Source organism: Hakea prostrata, chromosome 6 (genome assembly GCF_041222555.1).
Source record: "Hakea prostrata isolate BN-2017 chromosome 6, UWA_Hpros_2, whole genome shotgun sequence".
Classification (NCBI taxonomy): domain Eukaryota; kingdom Viridiplantae; phylum Streptophyta; class Magnoliopsida; order Proteales; family Proteaceae; genus Hakea; species Hakea prostrata.
Window position 1 is genome coordinate 33,079,025 of NC_142605.1, and position 19,580 is coordinate 33,098,604.

Sequence of the window (19,580 nt, forward strand, 5' to 3'; positions counted from 1 at the left end):
ATTAAGCTCTTATTCGTTTTAAGAAGTGTCCAAGGGAGGATGATTTCAACAAAAAAGAGAACACACAAAAATAGAAGTGAGAAGTGGCCAACAATAAATTTGTGGGGTTCTAAGTTGTAACACCCCCCCCCCCCCCCCAACCAAAAAAAAAAAAAAGAGGGAAAGAAAGAAGAATATGTTGTGGGGTCTATGGTTAAGGGTGAAACCCAATAATTCAAACCTGCTTTGTTGTCATTTGAAAGAATTGGAATGCTAAGAAAAAAAGGTTATCTAAGAAGCTTTATATAGTACAAGATTAGTTGGAGTGCTTCAGTACGGCCTGTGATCACTTTCAGTCTAAAGGCCACATACCATGAGTTAAAAACACAGCTAAACTAGAAGGGGAAGTGGGGACTCAAACATGCTACTCATCCTTCTAATAATGGAAAAATGCATCATAAGCACAAGTATGAATTTGATATATTAATACAGTACAGCTGTATAAACTTTACATTGAGACTTGAGGGGAGGTAGCAATTTGCAAGGATATCTCTAGTTTCTAAGTTGATCTGTTTGCAGTTTCAGCAAAGCTGGATGCTCATGACAGATGCATTTGTTGACCATTTTCAGGCAAAAAGTACAGGGAGGCAGAAGCTCAGACCCACCACCATGGTTTCTCTGTCAAATCCTTCCCAAAGATGTACCTGAACCTCGTACTGTATGGTAGCCACTCTATGATCTGTGATGTCTTCCTCCCACAGTCGACGCATTTCTGTATTGAATCACGAAGCTTCTTATCTACATTCTCAGAGACCCATCTGAGAAGTTCATCTGTGTTGATAGAAGCCTCCTTCGCAAACCTCTCAAGTAACTTGGGCAGAAAAACTTTCCTTGACTTCTTTACAACCACATTAGCTTGAAGAAAATCCTTCTTGGCTACTTCTAACTCCTCTTTGACATTTGGGGCTGTGTAAACTTTTAGCTACAAGGGGTATCAAGGTTGGATGTCAGTTGTCAATGAACAATGTAATGCAACTGAAAGCCAGTAAGTTTAAGATGAAGAAACATATAACTGCTCATTTGTTCCATTTAGCATGTGCCTATCCCAACAAAGCAAGGGGATAGTAGAAGGGACCAACAATTACTGTAGTGGCTTATGTTAAATCCAATTGATTTTTGTTTACACACATTAATTCTTGCGACAGTTGCAATCAGCTATTCGCTCACCTAAAGGTAGCAAATTACGAGGGGTAGAAGGGATGCCTAGAATACTGATGCCGAGGCTATGGCTCTAAAATATTCTGATCTAGATCTATTTGAAGACCCAAAGAAGTCACAGGGGTAGTTTACTGTTGTGATATATAGGGTTGAATCAAATTTATGCACCAAGAAAATATGTGTGAAGAGGATACGATAACAATTTTTAGCATACAGTCTTTCCTCTATTTTATTTATTGGTATTAGAACAAAGGGTTACACTGAGGACCAGCCATAAGTCCTTATCTGTCTTCTCTTATCATTGAGTTAAATAAGTGATGAGATTCCTTGGTATATGCTTTTTGCTGATTATTGTCTTGATGGGTGAGATAAAGGCAGAGGATTAACATCAAGTTGGAGTCACAGAGTCTATGGCATGTAATTTCAGCCACATCAAGAAGATTAGCAAGGCAGTGAATATTGCAGAGAGGGAGATCCCTCAGAATGACAAATTTATAAATTCAGGCTCAAATCATTAACAAATAAAGAAGGCAATATAGAAAAAATGTTGTCACAGAGGATTAAAATAGGATGGAAGAAGTGGAGGACACATCAAGAGTGTGTGATAGGCATCATCCTTTGACAAGAACTTCTATAGGATTGTCCTATGACCAAACATGATGTATGGTGCTGAACATTGGCAAGCTAAGAAGAGCAATATGTTTAAACTAATGTTTAAACTAAGTGTAGCATAGGCTAGGATGTTGAGATGGATGTGCGGCAAAAGTAGGAAGGATAGAACAACAAATGATCATATTAGAATTTAGAACTGAGTTGGGACTTGGGAGTGACACCAATTCATGATAAGCTAGGAGAATAATCTGAGGTGGCATGGGATGTCCAATAGAGGTGTTGGGATGCATCCGTATAGAAGAGTGATTTGATGCAGGCCTAAATTGACCCTAGGAGAAGTGGTGAGCAAAAACATGCATATTTTAGGCCTTGTCTCAAGTATGACTAGTTGCCAAAGTGCTCTATTCCTTTATTTTACTTTTATTATCTATGCCCTAACTTTCCACAGATCCAGAGTCATCTCTATTTAGTAAGGATAAGCCTTAGTTGTTGTAATTATTTCAATGCTATTTATTTGATGTTGTTCATCATTCAATATGTAGTTTGTCCTTTTTATTAATATTTATCATGTTGATAATGCTTTACTTTCAACAGACACAACTTATAATCTAGCCCACACACCTTAGTGGCTTTCAGCAGAGAAACAAGGTCGGTACCCAGTATTGATCTAACTAGGAAGCCTTCAAACCTTTGAAATAGAAGTGGCAATTTAAGCCTGAATTACTTGGCCCCAAAGAAGCCTAACTGGGTCCAGGCTTGGATGGCTGTACAAAAATTGGATATAGTATGGTCATTCATAATAAATCACACAATAACATAAGTTTATAAAATGTGATTATGTTTACAATTATTTTACCAGTATAATCTGGTGTTTTGAAGATTGTTGCTTTAGATCAGTCATCAAGAACCATGGTTATACTCTATTAGTGGTAATGCATTATGAAGCTCAGATTTTTTGAGTTGGCAATAGTGAGGGCTGCCTGAGCCTCTGAAAGGCATGATGTTCAGGCCAGAGCTTACTTGGGTTTGGGCTTGGCAAAAGTACGTATTTTGGATCAACCTGCTCTACCTAACCTGCCAAATTGCTAGTCCTATATTTGACTAATAAAGGTTCCATAAAAGAAAGAAATTGTGAAATTACCATGGGATCAGAATATGCTCCAGTACAAAGGGCAAATGCAACAAGGGGTTGAGCGCTTTCGAGACCAAATCTTGAATTGATTACTTTCTTTTCTTCTGATTTCTTCCGCAAGGCAGTTGTAAGAATGGGCTCAAACCACTGTAAAGAAATTAACAATGAATAAATACACGTGAAAATAAGATAAGAAAAGGTGCTTCATCGAGATTTCACCAGGTAAGGTTCCAACTTCAGCTATGTGTAGTTGGGGTATTATATAGATTTGGATTACCTAGCAGACAAAAGACTGAGTCAACCACTGTCAAGTTTCATACTCTACCGTAGCTGTAAGGTGCATCATGTTTGAACTTCCCTTAAGAAACCAGCCACAAAAATTTCTCTCTTAAGTTAAACAAAGGACGCCAAAAATGAGGGATATATTTTGCATTTGGTGCTTAGTGCCTTAGTGCAAATTATTTAAAACAATAATAGAAGGCCATGTCACCAACATGTCGGACCATTTTGGTCTACCAATTAAGTTTCCTGACAGAAGATTCTGGTCTCAATGTATATTTTTCTTCTTTTACTATAATGTGAATGGACTTATTAGCTGCCATGTGGAAAGCATCCTTATCTATGTGAACCCAATACTTGCTCTCTGTTAGGACTTTTTTTGGGTGACTTGCATTCACTGAAATTCTTATACATATATATATATATATATATATAATTACAGAGATTCCTCAGGCTAAAAGTCTACATTACCAATTACCAAATTGAAGAAAGGCCGAACTGGAAGGACATGTGGAACCATGGTTCCACCACCTCAGCTTCCATGCTTTAAAAACCTTGTAATAATAGGATACCTATTTTTGACACATTTAAACTCAACCTAGTACTGTCCATAGTGAGCTTAAATTCATACCAGTGAATACAGCCAAGCTGAGATGATGAAAAGACACTAATGGTCCAAGAGGGCAACTTATGCTTCCAGAACTAAATGACTTTTAAAAGAAAGGCAATGGGATTGTTTAAAATGTAAAAAGGATGCCACTAAGAAAAACATTAACATATTATTATGGGAAAGTATCCCTTTAAAGCTTGAAAGGAAGTTCTGTAAGACTCTTGTTCGTCCTCCTAGGCTGTATGGGCAGAATGTTGGGCAGTTAAGAAGTGTCAGATATAGGAGCTAAGTTTAGTAGAGATGAGAATGTTAAAATGGGTTAGCAGAAAAACTAGGAAAAGGTTAAGTACGAAATGGGAAGTATTAAAGTCAACATGGGAGTTGCCTCACTCCATGAAAGCTGCAAGATAATCATTTGAGATGGTTCCATGATCCATCACATTCAATGAAGGCCTAGTGACCCTCCAATGATATGATTCTGACTGAAGGAGCTAAAAGAGCTAGGGGGAGAACTAAAATGACTATTGAAGAATAGTATAGGTCTTGTACCAAGTATGACCTCAGATAAAGCCTATTGGAGGGTGAGGATCCATGCAGCAGATCCCTTCTAGCTGAGAGTATCCTGACTTACTGGGCTGATAGGTCTTCTTTCAACTTTCATTTTTCAAATCTCTTTAAACTTTTTTTGCCCAAAATATCTCTTTAATCTTTCATGTGGTATATTCCGTTTTTCAATCACCTGATTCCCCACCCCTCTTTTCCCATCTTGTCATTCCCTATCTATTTGCACCACAGTTTTCCATATGTTGTTTTGTTTGGATCCACGTAGTCAACAGTTCATTGTTGTTGTATTTCCTTAGTATGAAACCTACAAAGAGTCCTAAATACAATTTAAAACAATAACTAAAGAACAGTACATCTAAAACACAGCTCAGACAAACCACACAACTAAAAATGTATCACTGTAGTACACTCCCCACAAATAGCTAAATAACACTATATCAGAAAACAGAGCTCACACACACCACACAACTAAACACGCCACCATCAGACACTCCCCTAGTCATGAGTGGCCTTCAACATAAAGGATTTGAAAGAGCCATCGGAAAAGGGCTCTTGAAACAGAGATGTTGAAATAAAGCCATTGGGAAATAGCTGTTGAAATAGAACCATAAAGAAAGTGGAGAAAGTAGAGTGGGCATTAGATGCATGAGTTGTCATTGAAGCATTAATAACCAAAGAACACTATATCTAAAACACAGCTCACACAGACCACACAAGTAGACATGTCACGATACGACACTTCCCTTATTGTGAGTAGCCTTCAACATACAGGATTTGAAAGAGCCATCAGAAAAGGGTTCTTGGAACAGAGATGTTGAAAGAAAGCCACTGGAAAATAGCTGTTGAAATAGAACCAAAGAAAGTGGAGAAAGTACAGTGGGTATTAAATGCATGAGTGGTCATAGAAGCATTAATGGCTACTAACACTGTAATGCCCCGCATCTTTTTCTATTATTATTTTATTATTGTGGGTGAACGTGTCATTGTGATCAAGGTCAGACATCACTTGTGGGTCCCACAATAGTGGAATTAGACTGAACTGAAGATGAGAAAATGATCAGCGTAAATTTCTGAACCCAAAGGTATGAGTATTCACACTCCAAAGTGGGCCCTGTGTAAGTAGCAGAGCGGGCCCACGAGCCCATAAAGAAGCCCATTAGGTAATTATATATATATATATATTATATGATATATTATTATATATATTATATATATATAAATATATATTATCTATATACGTGGGACATGAGGATGTGGCATTGGGAGTTGAAGAGGGTGGTATCATTTAATAAGAGAGAGAAAGAAGGGGATGTGGCATTTTTATAAAGCAGTAACGTGGTGATCCTTGTGCATATCATGTTTGGAGTGTACATAATGTAATAAATAAACAAGGCAAGCATAAAGTCGGTGGAAGTAGTAGGAAGTAGAAAGGGAAGATAGAGAGCTGCAGGGGAGAAATAAATGAGGAGAGGAGAGGAGAGAGAAGATTGAAGTGGACTAGTAGAGAATAAGGAAAAGCTGCAGAAAACTTGAGGAAGGAGAGAGAGTTGAGAAAAATGGGGTTTTTGCGTGGAAACAGAGAGAGGTAAGTTGAGAGAATAGCGAGAGGAGAGAAAAGTGAAGAGAATTAAGGAGAAGAGAAGAGAAACGTGCAGAGGAATGAGAAGAGAAAGAGGAAAGAAATGGGAAGATTTCAGATTTTTGCAGAAACGGTTAGAAGATAGTTAAGGAGAAGAGGAAAGAGGAAAGAGGAGTAAGAGGAGAGGTGAGAGACGAAAAAGAGAAGTTGCAGAGGTAGAAGAAGAATAGGAGAAAGGAGGGAGAAGGAGTGGAGATGAGAGGAGAGAGAAATGAGAAGAAGTGGAGAGAGAGAAAAATCGTAGGGAGGAGAGAGAAAAATAATATAAAAAAAAAGGAAGTTCCCTATTGGCTCCGGCGTTTCATAATAGCCGTTGATTGATCGAGATGCAGGGAGAGTGGATTTAAACGGAACCTAGGCCAAGACCCACACGCATGGAACAAGGACAGGTAAGTAATATTGACCAACCTATGTATGATAAGTTGGTGTTTTTCTTTAATAGATATGTAGCATGCACATGGTAACATAAAGTCTATGTTATTTATTCGATGATGCAATTTATGGAAAGTGTACGATATATGCCTTTGTGTATTGAACAAAATGCATGGAATTGGATGACAGTTCAATGACTAGATTGAATTGGTTGAAATGGAATGTGGATAGTGTGTTTGAACTGTTAATCATGAATTTGCAAGAATGTTTATGCATGTTAAATGTAAATTATCATGCTTTCATATGTAAATGATGGAATGTCATGAACGTGTTCCGGAGGAGATTGAATGATATCATGTTCTCATGTTTAAATGATTGAATTGAATGGAATTGTGTCCAGCTTTACTCATATGAGACTGAATGATGATTGAAATGAAAAATGTATATTGAAATGGGCAGGGCATGGTAATGCAATACTGGAATTGAAGATGAAAAGAGTTAAAGAAAAAGGAATAAAATGTAATGGCTTTTGTATGTCCTAGTACTTATGTACCCAAATGGGAAGGCATGAAGCAATACTGAAAAGTGAAAAGATTGAGTCTGTGCCGATGGCAATCCACGAGGTGTACAAGGCCTTGTGCATAGAAGCCACTTCGGTGGTGAAGAGACAGAAGCCACTTCGGTGGTGAAGAGACAGAAGCCACTTCGATGGTGAAGAGACTGAAGCCACTTCGGTGGTGAAGAGACTGAAGCCACTTCGGTGGTGAGGAGACGAAGCCACTTTGGTGGTGAGGAGACGAAGCCACTTTGGTGGTGAAGAGACGAAGCCACTTCGGTGGTGAAGAGATTGAAGCCACTTCGGTGGTGAAGAGATATGAGCATCCTCTGGATTTGCCTAGGCTCAAGACTATAATGTCAGATAACTGAAATGCAAGTAAAAGAAAAAGGAAAAAGGAAAAAGAAAAGAAAAGGAAAAATGAACAGGAAAAGGATAATGGAAAAGGAAAACGAAAGGAAAAATTGAAATATATGATGTTATATGATTATTGATGCATGATGAACTGCCTGAATTAATTAATGGTTGTCCTTTATTGCTGATGCGTCCAAAATTTGCTCAGCCCTTGGATCTCCACGTGACGTCCTGCAAAACGAAAGCGTCAGATGTGGCCCGACCGCTGGGGTCGGGAGTCCACCTCCGAAGGCTAAATCAGTTGATGAACTTAATCACAAACGGCTCTGCTAGAAGCACAGAGCTAATGAATGAAGAAACGGGAAAGGTGATCTAGATAGCAGGACGCTGATAGTTTGGATCTATCAGTATGTATCTGAACCTGAGTCTTAGATAGTATTCTTTTTGATCGATTGATCCGTCCCTCACCTTGCATGGTAGTGAGGTTTATATAGAGTGTACCTTCAAATCTCCTTCGTTGGATGCACTCGAGCCTTCTTCGGGTAGTCGTTGGATCTTATCAATAAGATCCGTTGAGCGATAGACTTCTACTAGTTTGGACTAGTAGAGGACTCCTGAGATAACCGTTAGGTTGTGCGATAGTTATCCCTTTGATGATGATTATCCGCAGCCGTCAGTTTGAGTCTGCTGTCATCAGGGTGATTACCCTAATCCATAAGTAAGATTAGGGCACGCTTGCAGCAGAATAATCTTTCTTCTTCAGCAAGCCATCTTCCGGTTCCGGTTCGCTCGGGAGCGATTCGGTTTTCTCCGTCTCGACCTGGTCGAGGGTCGGACCAGGTATGAACCCGGTCAGACCATAAACTCTCCATATCACGAGCCCCCGAGACCAAGTGTTTGGTTGATCCCGAGGGCTTGGTTTTTAACTGGGTTCGTCGTCAGGTGATGATCTCTGCGTGCTTCATTAAATGTCATATCACATTTAATGCGGTGGTCACTTTTCCTCGAGCGTTGTGAGTGTAAGGCCACGTATCTTCGTTGCAGTTGATCTGTCGTGGCTCACGTCATCCAAGCGACGGTTTCCGAACGCCTATTTCGGATTCGTGAGTTCAAACTTTCAAAACGTCTTTGAATCTTGATCGTTGATTTTGAATCAATCTCGATCGTTCAGATTCCCGAACACTCGTGCGGGAGTTTTAAAAGCGGTTCGTTGTCTTCGTAGGTTTCATTCTTCCCTGTCTGGAATTTGAACCTTTGTTGTTTGCTTCGCGCCTTCCTCGCTCTCAAGCTTCCGTCTCACCGAATCGGTAAGTTTCTTGGTCTTTTCTTTTTGTAGTTTCTTCGTAACGAGTAATGGCGGACGATAGGGCTTCTTTAGTACCCCATGTTGGTGATAGCGAAGTGATGTTTTTGCTTCTCCTGCTCCCGAACGAGTCGGATAGTGATAACAAAACCCTAACCGTCCTCCCGCGGGAGTTCGCTGAAGTTTCTCAAAAAGGTTTTGAAAGAAAAACCGAAACTTCTCCTGTCCTTCTCGAGTCTGGATCTTCCAAGATTGTCGAGTCTTCTAGGCAGCCTCAAACCTCCGGGTCCAATGGTGGGCCTGGCTCTGTTCCTTCCATTTATAATGGAGAAACCCTTCTTTCACCTGTCCAAGATTTTGACCTTCCTTCCTCGTATCGAGTTAGGGCTCCCCACCCCGATGAGAGGGTTGATTCATCCCTTTCGGGTGAATTTTCTCTGTACATAGATGCACTAGAAAGCGGGGTTCGCTTTCCCTTTTTTAATCCTTTATTCTCCGCAGTTTTGAATCACTGGAACATTTGTCCCGGAATGCTCCTCCCCAATAGCTGGTGTCTCATCGTCGGCTTCTTGGGTTTGTGTTTTGAGCTTGGCATTACGCCATCTCTTTCTCTTTTTGTACATTTTCATGTTCTTTCTATCTCCCATCCTCCCGGATGGGTCTTTCTTTCCAAACGCAATAAGGCTGAACTTAATTGGAGGGGCAGCATCCTTGTCAAAGGAACTTGCCCTTCTAATCACAAAAGATGGCGCGAACGATACTTTTTCTGTCGAGCGCCTCCATCAGATCTTAACTTCCCGACCACCTGGAGGAGGTTTACTTCTTCGTCTGAAAGTAACCGAGGCCTTCCCTTATCCAAAGAAGACGAGGCGGCCATCAGGAAGATCAAATCCATTCCGTGGTATCAAGAGATACATGGATATGAAATGGAGTATAACTCCATCCTTCAAGATCGTGGGCTTGGCTCATTGTGAGCTTCTAACCATCATCCTTTGATTTGATCGAAGTGATATGTCTTGAATTCCGATTCTTGTCCTTCTTCTTTGCGGTGCCTCCCGAACGAACCCCGAAAGCTCGCGGGTGAAGGCCGCTAGGGCCGTTGTGACGGCCGAGCAACGATCGCCCGTGTTCTTGATCTGCAGATCAAGAGGCTTCTCTTCCCTCTCCCGACCCCTCTTACAGGGGTATCGGGAATATCGGGCCCGTAGCCGATGCTTCGGGTAAAGGGAAGAAACCAATGGTGGAGAGGGCTAACGTCTCCTCCTCCGTCCGAACCAAGAGGAGGCATGACACAATTGATGCTCCCTCCAACAAAAAATCCAAAGCTTCGACGGATGGTGAGGAAGTCTTCATCCCCCATTGGACCCTGAAGATGACCGAACAGGGTCACTCGGGATCCCGAGAAAGCTGCAGAGTGGAGCTCCCTCGGTCTTGCTCCTTCGATCGCCGGGAGTTTGAAGCCCTGGATGACACCTCCCTTGTTAGTCAATCTACAAGGTACCGGTCTTCTTGCTTACTTATGTTTTCATAATTTCTTATGACTTCTTCCCGATATCTTCCGTCTTCCCAGGAATGTTGTGTTGAGCTTTTATCAACACATGGAAGCATTGAGCCGGGTTGGTCGTACCGGCTCCTTGCTGCAAACTTGTGAAGAGAAATTGGCCAAGGCCAATTCCCGAAATAGACCAGTGACTGCAGCTCTTCGTGGAGCTGCGAGAAAAGCATGAGGAAGAAGTGATCTCCCTCAAGGAAGCTTTTGAAGCTTCGAAAATTCGTGTCTCTGCTGCCGAGCGCGAGGCCAGGAAGCAAAGGCAGCTGCCACGTTGTTTGGTGACAGCCTTGAAATCAAAAGTAGGGAGCTCGAAGAACATCCGAAGTTGGCAATCCCTAGCAAGCCCGAGCATATAAAGCTAGACCTTCGGAAGGAGTGCATTCGGAAATACCCGAACAGCGTACCTTTCTCCGAATTGCTAGGTTTCTACAACATTCGGGCTTATCGCATGGGGCGTAACGACGTTTGGGAGCAGATCCTTGGAACGATCCCCGACTTCGACACCGTGCTCCTTTTCGTGAGGTATGCCACCCGGAGGTCTTCGGGAAAGTTGATATGGATCTTCCAGACCGGGGGCTCGGGAGAGAGATGATCCTTTTCCAGTGACCTTCAATATGAGGCATATCTGAATGACGAGCCGGCACTTCCAGAGGAGAAATCACAAGCCGAGTCTCAAGTTGTTGCTGTAGAGGATTCAGCCGATGCCACTCTTGAGGAAGGCTCTTCTCATGGTCCTGAGAAAAGTCATCCCGACCAGGGTCCCTAGAGGCAACAATGAAGAAAAGGCTTAGGGAGTTGTTCTTTTGTAAAGATGTACCCTCAATTTAATGAATAGACATTTCTTTATTCATGTTGGCCTCAAAATTTCTCCGTCTCCTGCCGAAGTATTGCCTTGAATATCAAAGTATTAATGATAAAACTTATCACTTAACTTTTCATTCCTCGCCGAATAATGATCTTATAGAAATATTGTGAAGATGCGTTTCGGGAAGATGCGTTAATCTTCCCCACTACTTCATTTATTGCAAAGTCCGCACGTTTCCCTTCTGCGAAGTTCAAACGTTTTCCTGCTTTTGTGTACCATTCACTATTTCCAATGAATCGGAAATACATCCATTATTTTAATTGCAATGCGACGATTGGAGGTTTCTCTGCATCAGGTGCTCGCTTCCACATGTTTCCATGTGGCATCTCTTCGACCATTGATCTTGCTTTTTGCGGATTTCGAAGCGTTGTTTCGATCTGGGTCGTCGGTTGTCCTTAGCCTTCAACCGTCGTCTTATACCTTAGGCTATTTAAAGCCTTCGTGGGTACTCTCCATCTATCCCGACTTCGCAAGATAGATTTGCTAAAGTGCCAAAGCAACCTTTCGTCCTTCGGCCTGCTTCCGTATTCCTCGTACTCCAACGACAACTCTATCCATTTCGAACAAGTGAGTTTTTTGATTTCTCATCTCTTTCCCTTCTTCCCCCCGAAGTAAACTGCACAGTAGTTATACTTGGGGTTTAGTTTGTTGGTCTGTCGAAGCTTTAGAAAACTAGGGTTTCCCCATTGTTGTTGTCGTTTATTTCCATATCGATACAGCTGGTTTTTTTGTTGTTTTGCTTAGTGGCTCCCAAGATCAACCCGAACTTTATCGAGCAAAATCTTGCAAGAAAAGGGTTGCGTCGGTGGTGGTTGGGGCCGGTGCGGTGGTTTCAGCTAGTGAATCCTCCAAGCGTAAGGCGATCGCTGGCGGTGAATCTTCAAGTCGATTCCCGCAGCTTCGTTGATGCCGTCCCTGCGCCTCCTTTGCCCGAAGTGATCGCTCGTCTTTCCCGGGAAGATCTTGATCACTCCGTTGCCGATGGTGCTGCCGGCACTCCTGCTGGTGAGCTCACAGGTGCACCCCCGAAGAAGACTCTTCGGGCATCCGAGGCAACTATGTTGGCGTCGATGAAGGTGTGGTCCCAGCGAGGTGCTGCTCCTATTTCTAACTCTAGTGCTTGTTTGGCATCCTCCTCCTCTCCTTCGAGTTGGAGGATTTTGCCACCAGGAAGCGCCGTCGGGTGACAAGTGATGAAGCTCGGCCTTTGCTTGGTGTAGTTCATCCTTCTCATCCTTCGCTTCGAATTAGTGTCAAACGAGTTTGACAAAGCGTTGGAATGGTGTACCGTTGCTCGAATGACTTCCGAGAGCGCAGTTCTTTCCAAACTTCCGGATGAAGTCTTTACGAAGTCACTTGGTGATGTAAGTCTTTCTTCATTATCCTCCCGATTCTGAAAAATTACTTTTTTGCTCCTCGCTAACTCGAAAGTTGTTTGCAGGAGTCTTGCTGTAACTTCCACAACCTAGTGGAAGCGCATTTACTAGACTCGGTGAGGTTGAGCAATGAAGTTTTTAGGCTTCGGGAAATCTCCGAAGCTAAAGATGTTGGGATTGCTCGCCTTCGGAATCTAGCTTGGGAGGTGGTAGGAGAAAAGAATTCGATGATTGGTCGTCTTCGGTCGGACTTGGATGATGCCGGGGAGAAGATCCGGCGATCGGAGCGGACAGTTGGAAAGTCGGAGCTAAAGGATCTCAAACATTACCCGAAAGGCAAGTCAGTCGTTCCTTTGCCCGAATCCCTTCCAACTGATGTTCGCAGAGCCTGCGTCTTCAAGTATTTACACAAGTAAGCCTTTTGTTGATATGCTGAATGCTTATAACTTGCAGGCGCATCCAGGATGGTGAGAACGAAGTATGGGAATCAATATTAAGGAAAGATCCTCATTTTGATACGACTCCCTACAAGGTCTTGTTTGCCATCCCGAAGTATTTACCGACACGGGTATTCCTCCTCCAAACCGGACCAAGGATAAGATTGATCCTCCACCTTCCGATCCGGATATTATGCAATATCCGGAAGATTCTCCTCGTTTATTCTCCGCTGGAAGAAGTCAATTATGACGAGCTTGTACCGAATGCGAGTTTGGTCGAGGACCATTCTTCTCCTGGACAAGCCGGACAAAGAGTATGAAATTGCGGAGGATTTTCTGAATATCGAAATATTTTTGTAATCCTCATTTCTTCTCTTCTTTTCCTTGACTCCCCACCAATGATTGACTCATATGTTTGTTCTAGCAAAGTCGCGTCGATCTTGTATAACTTGTTAACAGTCACCTGTAATGACTTTCTTCTTTGATCAAAGATTGTATCCAGCTCTTGTAATTATTTTGATACTGGCCTCTTTGGATCTTCTGAAGAAATAAGAAATTACTTTATCTTTGAACTTTGCTAGCCACTTGAATCGCCGTTGCATTAGGTCTTAGTTGTCTGAAACAATGCCTTTACTTAAGGATTTCCGGAGAAATACAATAAGTCTGAGAAGGAACTCACTCGGGTTTTAAACCGATGCCTTATACTTAAGGATTTCCGGAGAAATACAATAAGTCTGAGAAGGAACTCACTCGGGTTTTAAACCGATGCCTTATACTTAAGGATAATTCAAAAATTCAATAAGTCTCGAAGGAACTCACTCGGGTATCAAATCGACGCCTTGCAAAAGGAACTCACTCGGATTTTCATCCGATGCCCCGACTTAAGAAAGTTCGAAAAATTTTCCATAAGCGTTGAAGTGTTGAAGGACCCACACGAATTTTCATCCGATGCCTTATAGTCGGATCTTGTTCTTGAATGTGGTGTATGATGCCCCCCAATCAAAAGATAGTTTGTTGAAAGCCAAAAATTGCATTGATTGAGTTGAAAATGATTACATCACGAACAAAATCGAAATCATCCTCAAGGATAAAACTTTTTGAGATGCCTAGCATTCCACGAACGATCCAACTCTTTCTGGGAATCTATGTTCTTCAGCTTGTAAGCTCCTGAACCGACCGGTTTCACAACCATATAGGGTCCTTCCCAGGAAAGGTCCAACTTTCTTTGGTGACGCGGGTCGGAAGCTAGGGTGTTTCTCAACACCAAATCTCCGGCTAAGTACCGACGATTCTTCACTCGAGTATTATAATGAGACGCTATCCTTCTTTGATAATGTTGAGTTCGTGCTATTGCCTTTGCCCGAACTTCGTCCAACAAATCAAGACTATCAAGCAGTCCTTGTTCATTTGCTTTTTCCTCGAACTCACGATCCCGTAACGTCCCCGCCATTATCTCCACAATGCCAATGCTTCGGATCCATATGCCAACCTGAATGGAGTTTCTCCCGTAAGTGTTCGAACCGTAGTTCTATAAGCCCACAATACATTATGTAGTTCTTCGACCCAAGAAGCTTTGTCGCCTTCGAGTCTTCTCTTTATTCCTTCCAAAGAGCGTTCGGTTAGTAACCTCTACCCGGCCATTGCTTTGGGGGTATGCCACCGAGGACATACGATGCTCGATCATATATGTTCCACAGAATTGCTCAAATTGTGGACAATCGAACCGAGTACCATGGTCGATGACAATTATCTTTGGAATCCCAAAGCGATATATGATTGATTCAAGCACAAATTTCTCCACTTTTTTCTCAGCAATTGTCGCCAGCACCGGCTTCTACCCATTTTGTGAAGTAATCAATTGCTACTATCGGATATTCCCGTCCGCTCGATGCCTTGGTGAATTTGCCCATGATATCAATTCCCCACATTGCAAAGGGAATGGGATTTAGAATTGAAGTCATAATTTCCGCCGGGCGCTTCGATCTTGTAGCATGAATTTGACAGTTACTACATCGACGAACGTAGTCCATAGCAGCCTGATCTATTGGATCTTAGGCCAATATAACCCAAGTCTTAGAATTTTGTGGGCCAGGGCTCACCACCCATGTGAGCCCCACAAATTCCTTCATGAACCTCGGCCAAAGCTGATTTTGCTCCTTCGGGGCCTATACATCTCATAAGGGGTCCAAGCATAAGATCTTTTGTATAGTCTCCCATTCCGAATGACAAATCTAGCTGATCGAATCTTGATCAACCTTGCCTCTACTTTGGATCCTCGGGTAACTTGTCATCTCTTAGATATTCGATTATTGGACCCATCCAACAACGTTCGCTTCAATATAAGAAATTTCTTTCTCATGATAACTTGGAAAAGTTACCTCTTCAATGTAGACCGAAGGGTCTAGATTCTTTTCCTTGGCATTGGCTAGTCGGGATAGCTCATCTCGCCACCGAATTTTCATTCCTCGAAATCCGAGATATCTTCAAATTCCGAAATTGGTTCTGAAATGCCCGCACTATCTCCCGATATTTTTGCAAGCGTGGTTCTTTTATGCCATACTCCCCCGGACTTGGTTGACTATAAGTTCGAGAGTCACTATAAATAGTAACATCTGCAATAGCTAATGCCTTTGACAACCGAAGTCCCGCTATCGTGGCCTCATATTCCGCTTCGTTATTACTTGCATCAAATGCGAATCTCAAAGCATATCGAATAATAAATCCTGCTGGACTTTTTAATAGAATTCCAAAGCCCATGCTCCATCTTTATTACTCGAACCATCCACATATACCTCCTAAGTGGTTGGTATAATGGGATCCTCAATGGTGGGTTCCACTGCGAAAGTAGTTTCTACTACAAAGTCGGCTAATGCCCGAGCCTTGATTGCGTTCTCGGGCTTAAAACTCACTTGGAACTCACTTAGCTCAACCGACCAGGATACCATCCTTCCGGACAAATCAGGTTTGTTAAGAACTTTACTAAGAGGAAAAGTTGTAAATACCTCAATTGGATGAGCTCTGAAAATATGGCCTTAGCTCCTGGCGGCCATCATGAGAACCAGAGCTCGCTTCTCAATCTGCGAATATCTCGTCTCCGCATCTAGCAATACGTGGCTTACATAGTAAATCGGCCATTGTTTCTTATCTTTCTCCCGAACAAGTACCGCACCGACCGCCGAAAGGGATGTCGCTAGATATAGCTGTAATATTTCCCCCTTCTCTCGGTCCGGACAGGATCGGTGGTTGTCCAAGTGCTTCTTTTAATTCCTCGAAAGCTTTCCGGCACTCTTCAGCCACTTTGCTTCCTTATCGCCCTTCAGGTCTTTAAGTGCCTTGAAGAAAGGCAAACATTTTTCCCGGACTTGGAGATAAATCGATTTAAGGCAGCAACTCTCCCTGTCAAACATTGTACATCCCGAACGGTTTTGGGAGCCTCCATATCAATCGAGCTTGTATTTTGGCAGGATTTGCCTCAATTCCCTCTCGTGATACCATGAAACCCAAGAATTTGCCCGAGGAGACTCCAAAGGCACATTTTTCGGGGTTCAACTTCATTTGATGTTTCCTCGATCGAGAAAACCTCGATCAAATCTGCAATGTGATTTGCTTTTGTAAAGCTTTTCACCAAAGATGTCGTCAACATATGCTTCAACATTCTTTCCTATCAGCTCTTTGAAAATCTTCTTGACGGCCCTCCGATATGTTGCTCCCGCATTCTTCGTGCCAAAAGGCATGACCTTGTAATAATAGCTTTCACGATCAGTCATGAAAGCCGTATACTTCTCATCCTCCTTATTCATAAGGATCTGATTATACCTCGAGTAGGCATCCATGAAACTTAAAGTTTCATATCCTGCAGATAGCATCTATCAAGAGGTCAATCCGAGGCAACGGGTAGCAATCTTTTGGGCAAGCTTTGTTTAGATCCGTGTAGTCTCGTACACATCCTCCACTTACCATTCGCCTTTTTCACCATCACCACGTTGGCCAACCAAGTTGGGCACTCGATTGGTTCTATGAAACCAGAATTCTTAAGTTTTTCAACTTCGTTCCGAACGGCTTCATACTTTTCAATAGAGAAATTTCTTCTTTTCCGTATCACCGGTTTCGCCTTAGGGTTTATCCAGAGTTTGTGCTCTGCAATGACCCGATCGATCCCCGGCATGTCCTCAACGGACCATGCGAATACATCCTTATTCTCGTTGAAGAAATAACTTCAACTCATCTTTAAACTCTTCCAAATTGTTCGGACCCGACATAAGTAATCTTTTTCTCATCCTCGGTACACAGCTGGATTTGCTCCAGCTTTCTCCACCGGTTCGGGCCTTTGCATCTCTCGTCTCTTCCAGATCATCTCGAACTTCTATGGGGAGGGCAGTAACCTTCCTCGGACCCTCCTTGTCTTTTAAATAGGCAACATAACACCGCCGAGAGATCTTCCGGTCAGAGGAGACTTGACCGATTCCCATATCAGTCGGGAATTTTATTTTCAGGTGCTTTGTCGAAACAATAGCACCTATCTTGGATAAAGATGGTCGCCCGAGAATCATATTATAGGCTGGTAGTTCTCGAACCACCAAAAAATTAATTCGGACAGTTGTTTCTTTAGGAAAACTTCCAATGGAAAGATCCAACTGAACCGATCCTTCCGCTACTGCAGATGACCCTGCAAAGCCATATAGGTGTGTAGATGAAGGTTTCATCAAGTCCCGATCCACCTTCAATTTTTGATACACTTCGTAAGAAATTAGGTCAGCCGCAGACCACTCGTATCAATCAATACTCTATGCACTTCCCGCCGTGCAATCTCTACCTTGATGACTATAGCATCATCATGAGGTAAACAAACATCTCTTTCGTCTTCTTCGCTAAAGGTGATAGAATCTTCACCATTCAGCTTCTTCCGTTTCTGCGCCTCTCCGGCTCCAACAAATTTGGATTTGGTTTTTAAACTCCGGAATGATTCGGGCTCTGGACCCCCGAAGATGGTAAGAATCGGTGACCGAGTAGCAGCTTCAATCACCTCCTTGCCTTTTTTAGACTTCGGGGCCTCCCTCGATCGTTCTGAACTAACCGAACGATTCCTTTTAGGGGCAGCCGCACGTGGCCCACGTGGCTCCTCCCTTCTCCTCGCTAACAAAACTGGACAGATGTCCCCGAGATATCAATCTCTCAATAGCTGCCTTCGATGACGACAGTCATTAGTGTAATGACCATAGTCCTTGTGGAATCGGCAATACTTTTCCCGATCCCGCTGCTCTCCGGTTTCAAAAGAATTTTAGGCGGCCACTTCAAAATATTTTTTCTTTTGAGGATATTCAAAATATCGGCCCGAGGAGCATTCAATGGAGTGTACTCACTTCTACCGGGGGATCTTTGGCGCCAAGGTTGGGATCTTCCAACCCGATCGCGAACATTCTTCTTTGGCTTCTGCTTCTGCTCAGGAGCCTTTTGTTCCTTATTGGAGACTTTATTATCTCCTTGGCGCGCATTTAGAATCTCCATGACTTCAGCCTCGCTTCGACATCTCTCGTACCAACTCAAGATAAGTCGTGGGTATATCCCGTAGTAATAACTCCAGGAGTTTCCGATTTGTGAGTCCCGTGAATAGAGCGGTTCGGCTACTGTTCATCCAAGTTTTCTATCTCCATCGTCACTTTGTTGAATCTTTTCGAAACTCTCCGATCGATTCGTTCTTTCCTTGTTTGACAAGAAACAAGGTTTCTTCCGTTTTCTTGACCTCGTATCCCACTCTGAATCGCCCTATGAATTGGCGCGCCAATTCGTCAAGGTTTACGATCCTTCCCGAGGGGAGGTTGGAAAACCACTTTTGTGCCGCTCCGCTTAGAGATGAACCGAAACCCCGCATAAAATTTCATCGAATTACACTCGAAACCGCCATGGTCTCGTTGGTAATAGCCGATGTGAGCTGTTGGATCTCCGGAGCCATCGAATGTTGAGAAGGTAGGCAAACGGAAGTTATGGGGAAACCGATATCCCGCAATTGGCTCAAGAAAAGGAGTCTTCCGAATGACCGAGTAAATATCCTCGCTTATTCTTCCCTTAGCCAATTGCCCTAACTTCTCATTGATGTTGGCCAATTCTTGACCAACTGGGTCGGGTGATCTTCAAGAATACGATCACGACCTCGATTAACATGATCATCACGTGCTACTCGATCATCACGAACAGCCCGTCCTTCACGAACGTTTCTCTCGTCACGAATCGCTCGATCATCACGAACGGTTCTTCGACGATGGGTGAGTGAGTTCTTACCCCGTATCCAACCTTGTATTTGAATCAGTTGTACTCTCTTGCGGTCCGTCGAACCGATCGCCTCGCCTTGGTTGATCATCAATCCTCCGAAGTCCTCGGTCTCCTTCACGGAAATTCTGATCAACATTCCGGTCTTCAACCATTCTTTGGTCACGTGGTAATGCACGTCTCCCCGAATCGTGTTGATCGGTTCTTGTGGTAAAACCACTCGTCCGGTGAGCACGCGGAGTGCTTGGCTCACCTCCAAGAGTTGAATCTTTACCCGATCCAATTGATCTTGGATTGTATCGGGAGGAAGATTACGTCCTCCCCGGCCATCATCCACCTCGATAGGATTTTGGCTTTCCTGGGAATATCCGGATTATTCACCCCGGTATCCGAACACCGGAATTGCGTTGTGCAGCGGCTGCTGATCTAGTCACCATGGCTTTTTCAAGTCTTTCCCACGGACGGCGC

At 43.0% G+C, this 19,580-nt stretch overlaps 1 protein-coding gene across 1 annotated transcript in view; it reads right to left on the minus strand.

The window, feature by feature from the left end:
• Positions 1–233: 233 nt before the first annotated feature.
• LOC149013426 (electron transporter, putative (Protein of unknown function, DUF547)) overlaps positions 234–19,580 on the minus strand; it is a 33,199-nt gene continuing 13,852 nt past the window's right edge. Inside the window, exons 12-13 of the mRNA XM_089157726.1 lie at positions 2,951–3,088; positions 234–961 (exon numbers count right to left, since the gene is read on the minus strand). Coding sequence (XP_089013852.1) covers positions 635–961; positions 2,951–3,088 — 465 coding nt within the window. The 3' untranslated portion in view covers positions 234–634. The remainder of the gene's footprint in view (positions 962–2,950; positions 3,089–19,580) is intronic.